The sequence below is a fragment of the Macaca thibetana genome, chromosome 2 (assembly GCF_024542745.1).
Source record: "Macaca thibetana thibetana isolate TM-01 chromosome 2, ASM2454274v1, whole genome shotgun sequence".
In the NCBI taxonomy this organism is placed as follows: domain Eukaryota; kingdom Metazoa; phylum Chordata; class Mammalia; order Primates; family Cercopithecidae; genus Macaca; species Macaca thibetana.
Genome location: NC_065579.1, coordinates 182,205,106 through 182,224,596, shown reverse-complemented (window position 1 = coordinate 182,224,596; position 19,491 = coordinate 182,205,106). Strand labels below are relative to the sequence as shown.

Sequence of the window (19,491 nt, the reverse complement as noted above, 5' to 3'; positions counted from 1 at the left end):
ATAGTGGTAAGCAAACAGACATTGCCCAATTTTGTGTGCAGTTATAACTTTGGTAAGTGCTATGAAGAAAAGGTATGTAATACTATAAATGGGAACCTAATAGGCTTGACTATGTATATTTGGATACCTGGGCAAGTTCTGCTCTACTGAGATCCTTTGGTTTGGTTTGATATGTTCAATTTAAGGTGCTTTTTGCCTCATCCAAGGAGAGATCTTGAAGATAGCTGGATTTAACAGAAGCTAGAGCTCAAAAGGGAGGTCTGGTTATCATAGCTGTGTGGATGGTATTCAAAGTCATATGTGTGAATGAGCTCACATAGGGAGAGAAAATAGACTAGGAAAAGGAGAGGACCTTAAAACTAAAGCTTGAGGAGCCTCAAAATTGAATGTCTCAGTAGGAAAGAATGAGTCTTCAAATAAAGTTTGAGAAGGATTAAAGAGGTTTCAAAAACCCAGAGAACTGTGGTGTCACAAAAGGCAAGGGAAGAGAATGTTTCAGGATGGGGTGAATGGTAACTGGCATTGCAAACTGTTGAGATCCAATCGTTGAATTAACATGGAGTCTTGGGTGACTCTAAACAGAGCTGTTTTGGTGTAGTGATGGGATCAGGAGTCAGGCTGGAATAGTTCCAAGAGTGGGAGGTGAAGGAATAGACAGTAAGTGTAAATAACCTATAAAGGAGAAGGAAAGATATGGTGGTAACTGGAGGCATTGTGGATTGAAGGTAACAATTTTCTTTTCTTTTTTTTCTTTTAGTAAATTGGTGTGAACTGTGTACACTTAAAATCTAGTGAGAATGATCCATTTGAAAGGAAGCTACGAATCTACAAAAGAAGGGATTATCTATATTATAAGACCTCTGAAGGGGAGGAAGGACAACACTGAAAGCACAAGTGGAGGGGTGTTACTTTATATAGGAGTTTTTGTGGTAGGAGTAAAGTTCATTTGTTAAGAGTACATGGAGGTGGTTGGTAGCTGATTAGAGAGGTATGTTGAATTGACCCACAGAACCATTTGAATTTGATCATTGTGAATGCAGAGTGACCACTAGTATGTACCTTTGTTCATCAGTGCTTATTTGTCTAGGTGAAGGCATAAAAAATGAATTACATTCATTCAGGATTGGGTGTAGACTATGATAAATCAGTTAATTAACTTTGAAAAAGAAAGGGACAGACAGGTTCATTTTCAGGCTCCACTTGTGGCCAAACATAGTACAGAGAAGTGAAAGGAGAATAGAAGTGGTTGTATCAGTACATATTAATTAGACAGGTGCACAAAATTGCCCTGTGTACTGTGAAAATAAGTGTGCATATATAATGTCCTAATAAAATATGTACAGTTTGTTAATATGTATTTCTACAACTAGAGTTTATTGACATTAACCAGTATGTTTTGGTTACTCTAAAGTTGAAATATTATAAATACTATTCCTAGTGATTTGATGTGTGTATGTTAATGTTTTTAATATCTGAAAGCTATTATGAGAATAGTTTCTATATGTATATGCTGTGTATATGTATATAACTCATTTTGAATGCTTTTCATGAATCAGGGACTGTGATAAGTCCTTTACCTGTTTTAGCTCATTTAATCCACTACCCTACAAGCTATGTGCCATTATTCTCATTTTTATAGGTCAGGAAACTAAGACCAGAAGAAATGGCGTGACTAAGTTCTGTACCTAGTATGTGATAATCAGACTGTAACCTAGCCAGTTTGACAGTCAAAAGCCAGCCCGTGCACTCAGCCTCTACAGTATACATATACATTGTATTGTATCTAGGAATAAGCATTTGGTATCTATTGTATCATCTGTGCATATATATTTGATATATACTGTAGCTTACTAAAGCAGTTTTGATTGAGTGGAAGCATTGGAATGGACACTGTTGAAAAGACACCAGGCAGCAGAAACTAAAGATGTTCATAAACGTGAAACAGAAGAAAAAATCAAATTCAATCTAGCAGAAGTTCCCCATCAGAGGTGATTCTCAGGCCAGGCACAGTGGCTTACACCTGTAATCCCAGTACTTTGGGAGGCCGAGGCAGGTAGATTACCTGAGTCCAGGAGTTCAAGACCAGCCTGGCCAACATGGTGAAACCCCATGTCTATTAAAAATACAAAAATTAGTCGGGCATGGTGGTGCATGTCTGTATTCCCAGTTACTCGAGAGGCTGAGGCAGGAGAATCACTTGAACTCTGGAGGCAGAGGTTGCAGTGAGTCTAGATCGTGCCACTGCACTTCAGCCTGGGTGACGAAGTGAGACTCTGTTTAAAAAAAAAAAAAAAAAGTGATTCTCAACCTTAGTCCACCCCCCAACCCACTTGAATGTGATATGCTTAGATGAGATAGTAACAATGGCTCAGTTACAACTTTTCTTCATCGCACTTAACTACACAAAACAGGACAATGTTTGCTTACCACTATATCCCCAGTGTCTTATATAATTGACAAGCTTCAACATTCACATCAGTGACTTTTCTACTACTTAGATGGAGAGTCTTTCAGTTATTTTTGTATTCACCACTGCTTTGGAAAGTTGACATTATAGAGTGTTAATGTACTGTATTTTAGTATATATAATATATTTGTAATATAATAATTTAGTAATATAATATATTACACAAATTATAGCAGTTCTCAAAATACAAAAGTTATGGTGACTACAAACCAGTAGAAGTTATTTTATGTTTATTATCTTGTGTTTTGAAAGCAGGAGGGTATGGGATGTGTTTTAAATGTTTATCATAAATGATTAAAGTTTGTCAGTCTCTCCATATTTACATTTAACCTTGAATATCTGGAAATCCTGCCAGTCCCAAATACAATGGATGTGCTTTTTTGCCCTTTATCTGTCTTACTGTGGTTTGACAAATCTCTCAAATTATAGAATTTATTTTTAAAGTCTAAAATTTACATATATTCCATTCTTATGAGAGCATGAAGATCTCTTTCAGCTGATGGGAGTACAGATCACCACAGCTTTTCTGGACTACAATTTACCAAGCTATGTTAGAAACCTTAAACTAATTTGTACCTTTTGACTTAGTCATTTTCCTGATAGCATTCATTTATGAGGAATTATAAATTTGGACACAATACTATTCTTCATAGCATTAATTATAATTAATGTAATGAATGAATTAAAATAGGAAACCAGAACATCTAAAATAGGTGAATATCTTTTCATCTCCCATAAATTAAAATTTTATGCAGCCATAAAAAATGATCTTTTCAGTGTCTATGTAAAGTTTTATTTGCATTTTCTTGGTGAGCAGATCCAAATTTTTTTTTTTCAATCAGATTCTTTTAAGAATTTCAAAACTTGCCAAACAAGTCCAACCCAACAATAATCCAGACACACCAAAAAAAGTTATGAACCTTTACTATACACCACTGTGGCAAAGGCAACACTGCCTTTTTTTTTTTTTTTTTTTTTTGCAAATAAATCATATTGGTGTTTGCCCATTTAATTTTATATATTCTGTGATTGCTTTCATGATATAACAGCAGGGCTGAATAATTGGGTTGGAGAAAGTATGGCCCATAAGCTACTTTCTGGCCCCTTAAGAAAAAGTATGTCAGTTCCTGTCCTAGATTCTCATTTATCGTTTGCAACAACTCTGTGAAATAAGTACTGTTTTTATTGTCATTTTGTGAATGATGCAGCTGAGACTCAGAGAGATTAAGCAGCTACCTTAAGACACACAGCTAGAAAAGGGATCAAGATGTTAATAGTAGTTATATGTGGGCAGTGCAGTGATGGATATTTTTTTCTCATATATTATCCAAATTTAATGTAGTGAGTATAAAACATAAAGCATAATCAAGGGAGGGAAAGATATAAAACGTAGGTAGAAGAGAGTTGTGAGAATGTTAAAACTCATCTTTTCTCAATTTATTACTTTGATTTCCTGCATATCATCCTGTCATCCTGTGTTTATAAACTTAGAGTAGATATACAATTTTTGCTTTCCTTCCTGGCACCTAAAACTGTATTATGCAGTTCCCCAATTCTTGATTTGATTTAAAAAGAAAGAAATTATTATCTCGTTTCTTAAAAACTTCTGTATTGGGCCAGGTGTGGTGGCTCGCGGCTGTAATCCCAGCCCTTTGGGAGGCCAAGGTGGGCAGATCACCTGAGGTCAGGAGTTAGAGACCTGCCTGGCCAACACGGTGAAACTCCGTCTCCACTAAAGACACAAAAATTGGCCTGGCGCGGTGGCTCACGCCTGTAATCCCAGCACTTTGTAATCCCGCCGCCAAAGCAGGCGGATCACGAGGTCAGGAGATGGAGGCTATCCTCGCTAACTCGGTGAAACCCCGTCTCTACTAAAAATACAAAAAAATTAGCCGGGCGAGGTGGCGGTGCCTGTAGTCCCAGCTGCTCGGGAGGCTGAGGTAGGAGAATGGCGGGAACCCGGGAGGCGGAGCTTGCAGTGAGCCGAGATCGCGCCACTCACTCCAGCCTGGGAGACAGAGCGACACTCCGCCTCAAACAAACAAACAAAAAAATCCCACAAAAATTAGCCGGACTTGCTGGTGTGTTCCTTTAATCTCAGCTACTCAGGAGGATGAGGCAAGAGAATCACTTGAATCCGGGAGGCAGAGGTTGCAGTGAGGTGAGATCGCGCCATTGCACTTCAGCCTGGGCGACAAGAGTGAGACTCGTCTCAAAAAAAAAATCAAAAAAATTTCTGTATCAAGTGAAGCCATTTTGTACTTAACTTTTGAGACTTTTTATCTTCTCTCATATTTTGAAGTTAACTTCAACAACTATTAAATACTCATAACTTATAAGTCCTCATAAAATGCTGTATTTGTCTTGTCAGACAGTACATAAATTGCTTTTTCTTAATATCAATTGAATATTCTTAGATATCTTAGGCATAAATCTACATACATAAAGTACAATAATTGAGTATTGTAGAGGGTATTCCTTTAAGAAAATAATAGGTGCTATGTGAAAAGCGTCATTTTAGTGATTATAGGGAATTTAAAGGAAAAACCACACAATTCTTGCCCTAAAGGAACTGAATTACCTAGTAAGGGGGAAAAGGCATATCTAACCATTATTTCTGTCTGTTATGACCCTGATCCAAACCGTAGTTATCTTTCTCCTGGATTATTTTATTTCCCTGTTTCTACCTGTCCTCACTTTCAGTTTATTCTTTATGCAGTAGTCAATGTGATCCTTTTAAAGATACGAGTGAGGTCTCTTCCAGACCTTCCATACTTTTCTCAGAGTCAAAGCCAAAATCCGTATGGTGGACCACAGGCTCCATAATCCTGCCCCATCTAGCATCATGACTTTCTCTTTTATTACTATACACTCACCAGCACTAGTGTTTTTGCCACTCCTTGTATGCATCTGCTTCTTGGCTTTTGTTTTGTCTGCCAGGAACATGTTTCATTTGGATATCTATATAGTTTGCTGTGGGATCCTGCTCAGATAGCCTCTTATTAGAGAGATAGAGGCCTTCCTTGAACACCCCATGTAAAGTAGCATCCCATCTCTAATATTCTTTTTCTCCTTACCTGTGTTTTATTAATATTATTTTAAGGTACTTAACACCATCTAATATACATTCATTTACGTCTTATCCCTCCACAAAAAAATGAAAGCATCAGTGAACTTGGTACACAGTAGGCACTCTAAGGTTTGAATAAATTAATGAATAAATATACATAAACTCTAAAATAGGGAAAATGTGATTAGTGCTATTATTTTAATTCCTATGCAAGTTCACATGGAGAGACCATTTCTGATAGAGATAATCTGGAAAATTTTAATGGATGAAATAGCATTTGATTTGACTCTTAAAAAAGTTGTTAGTGTTAAAATGTAGGCATGAAGAAAGGAAATAGTATGGGGTAGGTGGACATTTTAAGCAGAGGAGATAATCTGTCATGGCATATTTATGAATGGCAGTAGTTAATTGATTAGCACTATGGTTCTTAATGTGTGGATCTGCAGACCAGCAGTATAAGCATCACCTGCAAACTATTAGCAGTACAAATTATTGGCTCCACCCAGACCTACAGAATCTAGAATTGTGGGACTAGGGTTCAGCAATCTGATTGTCACATTTTCTCAATGATTCTGATGCATGCTAAAGTTTGAGAGCCACTGGACTAGAACATAGACTCAAAATAAAGTATTGGTAGATAATAAATTGGAAAAATGGATTGAGGCTTGGCTTAGGGATTTGAATTCTGTGGGATAACAGCATTTAAGGGCAAAGTCATGCCATTATTAATCTTAAAATACTGTTTTAAGATACCACAGGAGGTAAAGAATGAAAGTCTACATAAAAAAAGTAAGCTATCGAAGTATCCCAGAAAAGAAATTGAGGGCCTGGCTGAATAATGGCAATGAACATGGAGTGGCTGGAACAGTTTCAAGGAATATTACGTACAATAAAGTACTTAGCATTTTGCTAAAAGTGGAGACAAGGCACCTAAGAATTCTATGAAATTATATTGGGTTTCTAATCTAAATATCTGAGAGTATAGTGATGGTATTAACAATAAATGGTGGGAGAAACAATTTAAGATATCTAAACGAACAGCATAGTTTTGGTTCTATTGGGTTTGAAGAGTTAGTGCATTCTTTTTAAAAAAGGAAGAATAAAAATTGTTCATCAGTCGCTACAATGTAATTTTTATTAATCTTGAGTATATTTATCCCTCTTTAAGAACAGAGCAGTGGATTTTCTAGTAACTTATGGTAAAGTTTACCAAAATGTAAAACTCATAATTTATTTTCTCCTTTTAGTAATATCTCAGTACTTAAGAGTATAAGGCTTTTTAAGAGAGGCAGTTTCTGTGTTTGAGAAAGCTAATTAACCTATGATAGTTTTTTAGTTTAAAATTTCCAGTTTTAATTTGAGGACATAAGTAGCTTTGGTACAGGGGACTAAATGTCCACAAAAATAAGAATCTACCAGATTTGATCATTTGTCTCCCATTTTTGAGTTCACAAAGAAAAATTAAAGTCTAGAGTCTAAAGACGTTAAGATCCCAAATTCTTCCCTTTCTAGAGTATTACTTAATCAGAACCAGTGGGTCTCTCATGTGCCCCTGTGATGTAGAGATGGGTCTTTTTCAGGAGCTGCAACTTGGGTGTCTTCCTCTGATTGGGAGTGGCTTCTTTTAGCCTTCTAAAGGAGAATTCTTTAACTTCCAGTCTCTTTTGTGTCTTACTTTTTCTTTTTTTTTTTTTTGTTTGAGACTGAGTCTGATTTTTTCTCCCAGGCTGGAGTGCAGTGGCTGATCTCGGCTCACTGCAACCTCTGCCTCCCAGGTTGAAGCGATTCTCCTGCCTCAGCCTCCCAAGCAGCTGGGATTACAGGCACCCACTGCCACGCCCAGCTACTTTTTATATTTTTAGTAGAGGTGGGGTTTCACCATGTTGGCCGGGCTGGCCTTGAACTCACCTCAAATGATCTGCCCGCCTCGGGCTTCCAAAGGGCTGGGAGTACAAGTGTGAGCCGCTGCGCCCAGCCTGTGTCTTACTTTCTTAAGGGTCTTGAAGATCAGTAGGGCAAACATTGATTACTGCACCCAACCCAATACACATTAAATTTAGAAATATACTAATATTTCTGTCAACTATACTATGTACTAAATTCAGGGAATTACTTTTGCCAGTAAAAATTAGTGATATCAGAAGGATGATGGATGTACAGAAAACAGGATACCAAGTGCATTTTGTTTTCAACCTCACCAGGCTCACCAGTGTGCCAGTTAGTTGTGCCAATTGCCAGTGGCCATAACTTGTGCTTATATTTTACTAGGAAAACTCATCAAGTGGTTAATTGTGCCACTGTCTGTTTACCATATTTTGTGGAGGGTGCTCTTACCCTATTTCCTCCTTCCTGAAAGTAGTATCCTAATTTCTGTCTTATTGCAAAGTTTACAAATTTCCATGGACGGTAGCCCTAGGTACCTCATCTTAATTGATGTTTCCTACTTTAGATTTCCATCATATTAAAAGCTTTTAATTTCTATTTCTTCTGTGTTTTCCCGGTATTCCTTATGCTGAAATAAGTATGGAATCTGTTTAGTGGCACCACTTCTACTGCCTGTTACAAAGAGCATATGACTTACTTGTAGTTTGTAAAGCTTCAAGCATAGTCATTTGCCTTGCAGTCTCCACAACCTGTGTTCTGCTCTTGCATCTGTATTTCTCTAGCCCCAAACATGTGCCAAGACATTTTTAGTCCTGTGCTACCTAGAGTGTTGCCACGCCCCCTGAAAGTTTTAGGCCTATCATAAAAACACTCTTTTTGTGCCCCCATATTTGTATTATTTGGATAATAACCTTTGAATGGGTATCTAAAGTGGAAATGCTTTTGTTGTTTCTGAAGTCTGCGCTTTTAGGAGCCCAATAAAAACAATATCTCTTCTGCTGCTTGCTCTTTTAGACCTTTTCTTTGCTCTGCTTTTAATTATTCTAGGCCTTGCATAATTTGTTCTACTTTATTGGCAGAATAAACATTCATTTTTGTTACATTTCTTTCAGCAATAGTAGGATATGTCATTTCAGATAAGCAGCTGGTTTTTGTGTTTGTTTACATTTGAGCCTGTTCTTAAATTTGCCTCGCCTATTTTCCTTTTCTTTTCTCTTGGTTTTTTTTGTTCCTTCAGTTGTCTCTTGTAGTGTCTTCCATATTGTTAGAGAAGGAAAGTCAAGGAGTTCCAAGTTCATCAAAAAGCATTCAATATCAAGCAAATTTTGCTCACTCTCGTCTCTGACTTAAGAAAAAAAATCTTACCAGCACAACATTGAACCCAAGACTGACCTCTTAACTTTGTTTCTTTTCAGCATAGCTTTTCCCATTCACTCCCCTGAGACCTAACTTTGACTTTCTGGAGCACTTTTCTTTATGGCATAGTGCCATACCATATGTTGTCATTTGTAGTAACTATTAACCTGAAATGCACCTGAAATGCTTCAGATATTTTAAGGTAATCTCCCTGCTTTTTATCAAATCTTTACAGATTTTATATTACTTGTATAGTAGTCTCAGTCTTCAAGGTGTGGTTTTTTATAGACTTTCCTTTTTTTTTTTTTTTTTTTGATAGATGGAGTCTCGCTTTTTGCCCAGGCTGGAGTGCAGTGGCGTGATCTCGGCTCACTGCAACCTCCGCCTCCTGGGTTCAAGCAATTCTCCTGCCTCAGCCTCCTGAGTAGCTGGGATTACAGGCGCCCGCCACCACGCCAAGCTAATTTTTGTATTTTTAGTAGAGATGGGGTTTCACCACGTTGGTCAGGCTGGTCTCGAACCCCTGACCTCGTGATCCACCCACCTCGGCCTCCCAAAGTGCTGGGATTACAGGCGTGAGCCACCGCACCGGGCCCTATTATAGACTTTCTATCTGTCTTTTAAAAAGCAAGCTTTTGCCATACTGCCATAGTTGGATCTCCAGTCTGGTTCACTCTTGACATTTCCATCCCATCGTTACCTTCTGTCCCGCAGTTAGGTACATTTGTAAACAGTCACTCTTCCTTTATTTTGAGTAACATCTATATTCTTTTTTTTTCCTCTAATTTCATCTTTAAGTACAGTTACTTCCGACATATATCTCCTTTTTCTTTTTTGATACCTGTCTAGTCTAGCCTCTAAGAGTAAACTCTTATTCCTAAGGAAGTCCCTCTTCTATCTTAATCAGTATGCCCTCCTTTTATTTTTCTTTAATTCTTCCACTGTTGATTGTGAGTGCGTCATCTGTTTTTTTTTTTTTTTTTTTTTTTAAACAAATTTAGTTCTTGAAACTGAGCAAACCTCATCCTACAGTTGGTGTTTGTTCATCCCTTATTTTAATCTGATCTTCATGTACTTCTTGTGCATATATTTTGGGGTTCCCTTGTCCATGCACCAATTTTAATATTTATGAAGGAAGCATTTAATAGACTGCTCTCAGCTCTGATTTTGGAATCAAATGAAAAGTTGGCAGGGGTCAAAATTCATCAAAAGCCTTTAAAATGACCTACTATTTATAAGAGGAAATTTGGATCTTTAGGCAGATACCTAAGCTGCCACATGGAGGACTCTGACCTGCCTCAAACCTGGTGGAAGTAGACAGCTCAAGAGGGATATGAGAACCAGACCAATACATTAACCTTGGCCAGGAGCTGATAGACTCTTACTGGTATTGTTGATTTTACTTCCATGGGGTAAAAGAATTTTAGGGAAGGAGGAAAATCATCCTTTCACTGGTATTTTTTGAGATGGAGTAAGTTCTTATTTTATAAACAGGAATGTAGAGGAAAAGAGAAAAAGTTTGCCCCAAACTTACCATGTCCAGAATTTAGGAAGAGGATAAAAATACAAGAATCAGAATAGAGGAGGAGGATTCTGAATGAATTTTTGTTGTTTAGCCTTCTCTATTCATCTCTCTTTCACGCACCAATATAGGCAGTCTGTTTTCCATTTCTTTGCCGTGGCTTATAAAATGTTGGTTGCTACAAAAAAGAGAAAAAGTTACAGACTTAAATTTGTATGGGGAATCATTGTTCTTCATTTAATTTATGAAATATACCTATGAAAAACTTGCATTTGTGGGAATGTCAGAAAAATTATACTGCTTCTGAGATAGGGATACCTTTTCAAAATAACACATAGGAAAGATAAATGAAACATGCTTTAATACTCTTTTTATGTAAACTAACAGAATGCAATTTAACAGAATATTTTAAAAAACTGAAGAAGTCATAACTGATTTTAAATATTAATGTCAAATGTCTTGGTTCAAAGAGTTATTTACTGTGTGTTTAATGGAAATCATTTCTGAAAACCAAGGTTTTTTTTTTTTTTTTTTAGTGTAAAAGTAATTTTGTATACTCTGTTGTAGCTTCACCATATTTCATGAGTCACCAAAGCCTCTTGTTTTGTATATATATTGAATTTCAGGTGACTATTGTGAATGTAAATAAAACTACTTCATAGGCTGAATTCGTTTGTAAAATTTCTTTGTATTTGATATAAAACATGCTTAATATGCTAATTCTGGAATCCCTATATTAGCAAGTATAATACTTATTACATTTGAAACTTTTGTGAGTATCTGACTGATTTCTTTGTTAAACTAGTAGGGTTTTGATACATATTCTTTCCTCTTGGATGGAATTAATTCCTGTAACATTATTTAATTTCATTCCTTCTTGTGCATGTTCATTATCTTCTATTAAATCAGCTGGTGTGAATGAAGGGGGTAGACCCTCTGCTTTGCATAGAAAAATAAAACTACTTCATTTTATTTTTGAAATTTCTAACAAGGTGAATGATTTTCAAATCAGTAACTAACTGTGGTTAAAAGTATTAAAGCCCAAAACAGGTAGGGAAAGCTGATAGGGCATTTTAAATAAGTTTAAATCTCATCCCAGGATACAGGGGAGGGGTGGGACAGGAAACACTTTATTTAAGATTTGAAGATACAAATAACTGAAGACATGCTGTTAGTCTAAATATGGGGAAATATTCTGTTTTTCAAAAAGGTAGGTTATGGGAACAGATGACCACTAAAAGTAATATAATGTTGAGCAAAATTATTGATGGTTAGAAAGGTAGCTCTTCATTTCTAGCCATCACTATGGGTTCATTAAATCAGGTCATTCCAAATTTTTGTTTCTACTTTAAAAAAATGGATTACTGGTAATGGATATGAGAGAGATGACAGACTCAGCATATATGGATTTCAGCATGGTTTTGTATACAGAATTTCTCATGGTATTCTTATAGATAGATAGGGAGATGGGGGATGGATTAGTATTAGTAACTGACTTAACACTCTTGCCTAAAGAATACTGATTAATGGTTCTAAGGTTAGCTAAGGAACTGAACTTGGTACTATTATAAATATCTCTGTGTGAATTTTTTTTGTATACAACTTTTATGATAAAATAAAAAACTAACTTTTCAGATTTATAGGTGTCACAAACTGGGAGGAAATGCTAATGTACTGGCTAAAAAGGCAGTGTTGAAGGTTTGGGCTGAAACTTAAGAATGGGAAAAGTGAGAGGATTAACGTACAATTATACCGTAAAAAATCAACTATAAAAAGTTATGGGATCTATATGAAAAAGTATTTTTGCTGAGTCAACCTAAAGTAACTTCAAACTAAATTAATATTATCATAGAGTCAAAAACAGGGAGATGATAGTCCAACTTATTCTGACTAGAGTTAACTGAAGTCTTATGTTACATTTTGGAAGCTTTATTTAAGAGGAACATGCACATTTTGGAGCACAGACAGATATGCTAATGAGAACTAAAAATTTTGTAGACTATGGAGAAATAGTTAAAATGATGAAAGGATAGCAGATATTTAATCTAGGCAGAGACTATAATAAAGATGTATCTGATAGCTGCCTTATAATATTTGATGGGATATTGCATGTTTTATTTACATAATTTTAAAACTTCAAACTAGAACTGATAGATGGATGTCACATCTGTTTTTGCTTCATAATGAAGAATCTTCTAATAAAGATGTCTGTAAAGTTAAGTAAATTGTCATTTGAGATGGTGCATTCCCCATCAGTAACAGTATTCATGTTGGTTAACTCTCTGGGAGTGATACTGTAATGGGTATTTTTGCTCTGGTTGGTAGGTTGGACTAGATAATCTTCAAGATTCCTTTTAACAGTATGATTGTATGGAATATTAATATTTTAGAGAGATGTTTACTCCATTTTCCATTTTGAAAAGGTTTTGTCTTATTACATTTACAGAACCTATCAAATACATTAATGTTGTATAAATACCAGCTTTTAAGGAGTAGTGAGTTGAACAGTATGCTTTACTAAGCCCCCAAAAGTACCAGGTTTTAGTTGCTTGCTACTGTAGATTATGTTCTTTGCAGATTTCCAACAACTTTTAACTTGGAATGTATTTCTAAACCATTTTGGTGTTTTTTTTTTTTTTTTTTTAAACATGACTTTTAGATTTCCATTACATGATTATCCTGATGGAAAAGGTCAAATTGACAAGTGACTCTCTTTTTTCCAAACAATTTATCTTTTTCATTCTCCAGGGAGAATTGTAAAAACAGTGAGTCTTCAGGTATCTGTTCAGGCATGTAGCATTTTATTTATATTGCCGTATGTAGGATATGCTTTGTTTGTCAGATGAGTATCGAACTAAATAGCTGAAACTCAGCAGTCGTTTTCAGATTTTATTTAGGAGTGATCTGTTTGCTTGCTAAAAGTGAGTAAAATTTGTTGTAATTAATCATACTTGGAAACAAATAATGAACCAGTTCTTAATGATGTAATGAAATTGTCACTAAAGCAAGCTTGATTTTGTCATTTTCTTTTCTTAAAACAAGGTGCACTAGTAATGGTGCACTTTATATCTGTACCATTTTTATATCTGAAAGCTCTTGTTTGTTACATGCCAGAAATTATCGTATATTTTAATATATGTCTTCTTAAATTTTCAGTAGGCCTGTGATTAAAGTGATATTAAATTCATTTTATAGGTAATTTAGAATAGAAGTTTAATGACTTTGCTAAGGTTACCAGCTAATGAGTGACAGAGCTGGAATTCAAACCTAGGTCTGTCTGCTTCCAAAGCCTATACTCTTTCCATTCTGCTGCCAATTTACCTGCTTTATTTTTCCATCTGACTCTTAAAATAATACCTACAGGCAAGGGCAAATCTTGAGGTGCAAATAGGCAATAAAGTGGAAAAAGTAAATGTAGAAATCTGCTTATGTTATCAAATAACATCCAGAAAATCTATAACAACATTGAAATTTGAGAGGAAAGGATGAACAGATAGATTTGTTTTTAAAATTTTTAAAACTGAACTAATTTTAGACTTACAGAATACAGTACAGCTATCAAGAATGGGAGAGTAACATTGGTACAATAGTCACAAAATTGTAGACCTTTTCATATTTTTCCACTAATGTTCTTTTCCAATTCCAGGATGTTATCCATGATCTCACATTGTATTTAGTTGTTTCTCCTTAGTCCCTTCCAAACAGTTCCTCAGTCTTTCCTTGCCTTTGCTTGCCATTTTTGAAGAACACTGATCAGTTATTAATATTTTTTAGAATATCCCTCACTTTGGGTTTGTCTGATGTTTTCTTGTGACTGGAATCAGTCTGTGCATTTTTGGCAGAAGTACCACAAAAATGGCATTGTGTCTTTCTCAATGTATTGTTATGAAGAGATTCATGATAATAGTGTATTTTATTATATAGTTCACAGGTGATATTTACCTTGATGGCTTTAAGTTTATGTTTGTGAGGATTTTCCACTCTAATGTTACTGTCTATGTATCTGTTGATAAATGTCTTGGGGGAGATACTTTGAAACTGCAAATCCTGCTTCTCCTCAAACTTTCACTCATTATTAACATCAATGCATGGATGTTGTCTGCAACATTTGTCATTGTGGTGTCTGCCTAGTGGTGCTTCTCTGTCTTTTTCCTTCTTTCACTGTAAGAAACAGCTGTTTCATTGCTAACATTTATTATTTGTATATGTATGGACTTACATATATTTTATTGTATGGATTAAAGTCCAATGCTATCATTATTTTGTTGTTCAAGTTGTGCCAGCTTTAGCCTTTTGGAGCTCCTTCAGGTTGACTCCCATATTCTCATATCCTGTTGTTTTCACAGCATTTCTCTACTTTCTGGGAACACAAGGTGTTCCAGGCTCATCTTGTGTTTTCCCTATCCCAGCTCTGGAATCAACTGCTTTGTTCATTTTATTGGAGAATGGTGTTTAGAGACCAAGATTTGGGCACTAAGTGTGTTACTGTTACTGTAGAGTCATTGCTTCTAGGATCTCTCAATGGATAGCTAAGAAATATTTTTATATATACAACTACATTACATATGAATAACATAAGCATACTCAAGGGGGTAAGACTAACCTAATGTGTTTTAAAACATTTTAGGTATTTAGAAAATTAGCAAACTTATCAGTGCACAGATTGTATTAGTCTGTGTTCAACACATTCCTACAGGTGTGTATCACAGCCATTCTTTCATGCTCCTAAAATGGAGAGTCATTGTGACGTGTCTTCTGGTTTGTTAATTTTTTTTTTTTTTTTTTTTTTTAAGACAGTCTCACTTTGTCGCCAGGCTGGAGTGCAGTGGCGCCATCTCGGCTCACTGCAACGTCTGCCTTCCAGTTCAAGCGATTCTCCTGCCTTAGCCTTCCAAGTAGCTAGGACTACCGGCGCGTGCCACCACGCCCAGCTAATTTTTGTATTTTTAGTAGAGACAGGGTTTCACCATGTTGGCTAGGAGGGTCTCGATCTCTTGACCTTGTGATCCGCCCACCTCGGCCTCCCATAGTGTTGGGATTACAGGCGTGAGCCACTGTGCCTGGCTTGTTAATCAGTTTTTAAAAGTGACTGGGTTCGCTGTAAACAAATGATGAACTTAATATTAGTGAACAGCTTGACTGACACCTATGAACTGTGAGGTGTTTGAGGTAAGGAAAGTTGATGACAATGGGAGTCTTCAGGGAGGAGAGAATAACAGGGATGTGAATAGCCAACTAATAGAAATAAAGACATGCTTGATACTGTGTTCATGATCTAGTCTGTTAATATGGGTTTAGATATGAAGATCATTGTTTGCTTAGTGACAAACTAATGTTTGGTAGTTTTCTTTGTTATATTACAAAAAAGGAGAGGTCAATTAAGAAACAGATACCGATATTTTAGTTGATCACTTTATATGTTTAAATAGTTGTATATTACTTAGGCTGCCATAAGAAAATGCTGGGTGGCTTAAACAACATAAATTTATTTTCTCACAGTTCTGGAGACTGGAAGTCCCAGATCAGGATGGCAGCATGGTCATGTTCTGGTGAGGGCTCTTTTCATGGCTTGCAGATGACCTGTTCTTGCTGTGCTCACATGGCCATTCTTTGGTGAATGTGCACAGAGAAAGAGAGAGGTCTTTCTGCCTCCTCCTTTTCTTCCCTCCCCCTCCTCACTCCTCCTCATGCCTCTCACTCTTCCTCACTCCTCCTCCCTCTTCTTCCTCACTCCTCCTCCCTCTTCTTCCTCACTCCTCCTCCCTCTTCTTCCTCACTCTTCCTCCTCCTCACCACCAATTCTACTGGAATAGGATTTCACCTTTATGACCTCATTTAAACTTAATTACTTCCTCAAAGCCCTATCTTCAAATACAGTCCCATTGAGGGTTAGGGCTTCAACAGATGAATTTTAGGAGGACAAAATTCAGTCCTTAACAATTTAGATGATGTATTTTAGGGTTCCTAAATGATTTAATGTAATTTTAACTTAATAGTTTTATATTAAGTTTACATTTTGACAGTTTTGACTGACAAGTCTTCTCTCATTCTCACATTAATTTACCTTGGTCAATTAAGATATGACATTTTATAGTATATACTATATCCCATTTAGAGCAGAGTATATGCTCTTGAAAGTGCTGCCGGATTATTAGAATAGTCTAACATCTTTCTTTGGCATCAGCTCTGTCCTCTTCAACTCCCTTTATATCATAGCATGCATCTGGCTTTGGCTACTGCTTCTGTCAGCAGTATTCCTATAATTTCTGTAAATATTCACTACAGTAATGTTTGTTATGCTCTTCAAAATAAGAAAAGGGTTTCCACAATCCATAAAGATTGCTGGCCTTAATCTTCTGCTACTTAGACGATTTTCTTTAAAAGGTTAGAACTGTAGTAAGAGTGGGTTTTTAAGATCTTGGAAAACACTATTCTTATATGTTTGCAGCAGCTTCAGCGTTATCCTGGCCACCATTATGTTAATGGCAACCTACTAGAATACCAAAAAAGAAAGAAAGTGAAAGATGTGCTTACTGCCTTGTGGCCTGGTAGAACACACAGATTAGCTGAGTGCCCATGATAGCTCTCATAGCACAGGAAAAAAATTTCATTTTAATAGGGCACTGTAATGTACTTATTTTATATATAGAGAGAAAATATTTCAAAGAGAAATAGTGTTATAATGAATTACAGTGCCTGACATGACATTAAACAATTTAAGATGGTATCTAAATTTCAGTTGATTTTGTTTATGTCCCTTGCAGGGTATTGTAGCAAACCTAATGGAGGTGTTGTCCACAAGGACTTGTATTGTGTTAGGTTTGGGCTCAGCTAGACCAGGCAATGCATTGGTAGCTGAATCTGAATGAATGAAGGAAGCTATAATGAGAACAGAACCTGAGAAAGTAGAAAGCTTCTCTTCTAAGGAGATAAACCCAACCCATAAATAGGGAGCAGGTAAGGTTGCAAGTAGACATGGACTGTGAACAAGAAAAATATGAGGCTGTCGGGTACCTATTTTTTATGTGGCACCAGAGTAGGGGTTTGGTAACCAGGGAAAGGCAATAAAGCTAGTCAGGGACTTCAGGGAAGAGCAAATTTAGAGCCAGGTTACAAATGTTTTTTCTAACATTCCTCCTTTTTTCATCTGTACTGATGACAGCATAGTTAGTAGTGGTTTTTACTTTCCAGCTAGTGAGAACTGCAAGATCCAGACGAGATACAAGTTTAGAAACAATCTCCTTTAGCTTTCTTTTTTATCTGTATGTGTTCCCAGAAACATTGGAAAGATGTATGAGTACCTGGTATTGCTATTGGGAATTGTCGAGAACTGTGAAGAGTGAGCTTTTATCCAAGTTTGTCTGCCACAGTTTTACAGGTGCTGGCAGAAGACACGAAACTCTTGAGTCAGAGATAATGGACTTTATTAATCATGGCACAGCAAGCAGCATGAGTTTCATGTTTATGATGGTGCCCCTCACTACCTCAAGTCTCATACAGTTGACATGGTAGCCCAAGTGGATGCTACACTTAGCAGGTTTTCATCACAGTTGAGGAACCTCAAGTTTAAGGAACCCTAATCTTTTACAATGGTCTGCAAGCATATCTGCCTGAGCTTTGCCCTAGAGGGAGACAATGTCTTTATTATACTGGATATAAAGTGGTTCTCTGCTCTGGAGGGAGACATCATCTCTGTTTTTCAAGGCTGCTTGCTATAAATGTCTTCAAAAAGATAAAGTCAGCTAGGGCTTTTTGAAAAATTGTAGAAATGTGAGAGACCCATGGAAAATTGTCTCCCAGTAGGAAGTGATTAGTGTGAAAAGTCTTTTCAGCTCTGACTGTTCTTGCCTTTTGTATTCTAGTTTTCTTAGCTTATATATCAGGAGTCAGCAAACTTTTTTCTGTAAAAGGACAGACATTAAATATTTAAGGCTTTGTAAGCCATATTCTTTCTGTCACAACTACTGAACTCAGTTGTTGTAGCAGGAAAGCAGCCATAGACAAACATAAATGGATAAACCTGGTTGTGTTCCAATAAAACCTTATTTGTAGATATTGAAATTTGAATTTCATGTAATTTTCACATATCACAAAGTGATTTGTTTTTCCAGCCACTTAAAAATGTAAAATCACTTTTACGTCGTGGATGTACAAAAACAGGTGGCAGGCCAAATCTTGCCTGAAGGCAGTAGTTTTAGATGATGAATTTTGTTAATATAATATATTGTTTTAATATAGCATTCTTGCAACATAGCAATTGATGTTTCTAAAATGTTTTCTCATAAATTACCCCAATTTGGCTTCAGAGAGCATTTCATCTCCATTTTATAGTAAGGAAACTAATGCATTGAGAAGTAAGATGACCTGTTGACCTACCCAGATTAATAAAACTAATTAAGTGACAGAGCCGAGACTGACTGTATTCTGGACTCTTCCCCATAATATGGTACAGGTTAAATATTCATAATCAGAGTATCATGTCATATATCTTTTGTTGCCGGAATATTCATTTATTGCCAGAATTCTTAGAGCCTTATAATAATGATAATGATAATGATAATGCATGATCATTTCTAATTTTATTACTATATTCTACTCGCTAGCTATTTTAATATTGAATATTATTTTCACTAAAGCTGGACATGGGAGATAAAGGGCATTAGTTAACAAAATTTGGTAAAAAAGCAATGGCAGTTGAATAGTACAGACATTCATTCATACACTATATTTTACATCTTTTCAAAGATAATAATTGATTTTATTTTCAGATATATGTCATGAAAATAAACAGTATAGAAGATCCCTCCCTCCAGTCACCTGTGTTCCTGCTGAACTAATATTTTAATTTATCCAGTAACTTTTATGCAAAGTTTTAAACTCGAGATGTGGAGAACATTTTCTGTAGTAATATCTGGATTGCTTCCCTGTCAGGTGGTTGAAGATTATGCTGGAAGATGGCAGGTCCCTTTGCCACAGCTTCAGGTTCTTCAGACTGCACTTTGTTGTTTTACAACAGCCAGTGCATCATTCCCAGATGAATGTGAGCACGTACAATATGTTTTGAGTAGCCTTGCTGTGTAAGTACTTTTTACTTCTTATAAATGCATTATTTTTCTTGATGTGTTTGAGAATTTGTTTTTGATAATTTCTTCTGAAGAAGAAACCTTTCCTAAATTATCCCCGCAAAAAGTA

General features: G+C 36.2%; 1 protein-coding gene and 1 long non-coding RNA gene across 5 annotated transcripts in view; one reads left to right on the top strand and one right to left on the bottom strand.

Annotated features, from left to right (window-relative positions):
* ZNF654 (zinc finger protein 654) overlaps positions 1–19,491 on the top strand; it is an 82,842-nt gene that overhangs the window by 8,492 nt on the left and 54,859 nt on the right. For all 4 annotated transcript variants that reach the window (XM_050778997.1, XM_050778994.1, XM_050778996.1 and 1 more), the window contains exon 2: positions 19,231–19,376. In XM_050778997.1, the coding sequence (XP_050634954.1) occupies positions 19,231–19,376 (146 nt within the window). The remainder of the gene's footprint in view (positions 1–19,230; positions 19,377–19,491) is intronic.
* LOC126947901 (uncharacterized) overlaps positions 1–19,491 on the bottom strand; it is a 28,975-nt gene that overhangs the window by 875 nt on the left and 8,609 nt on the right. The window contains exon 2 of the long non-coding RNA XR_007723242.1: positions 10,312–10,477. This is a non-coding gene — a long non-coding RNA (uncharacterized LOC126947901). The remainder of the gene's footprint in view (positions 1–10,311; positions 10,478–19,491) is intronic.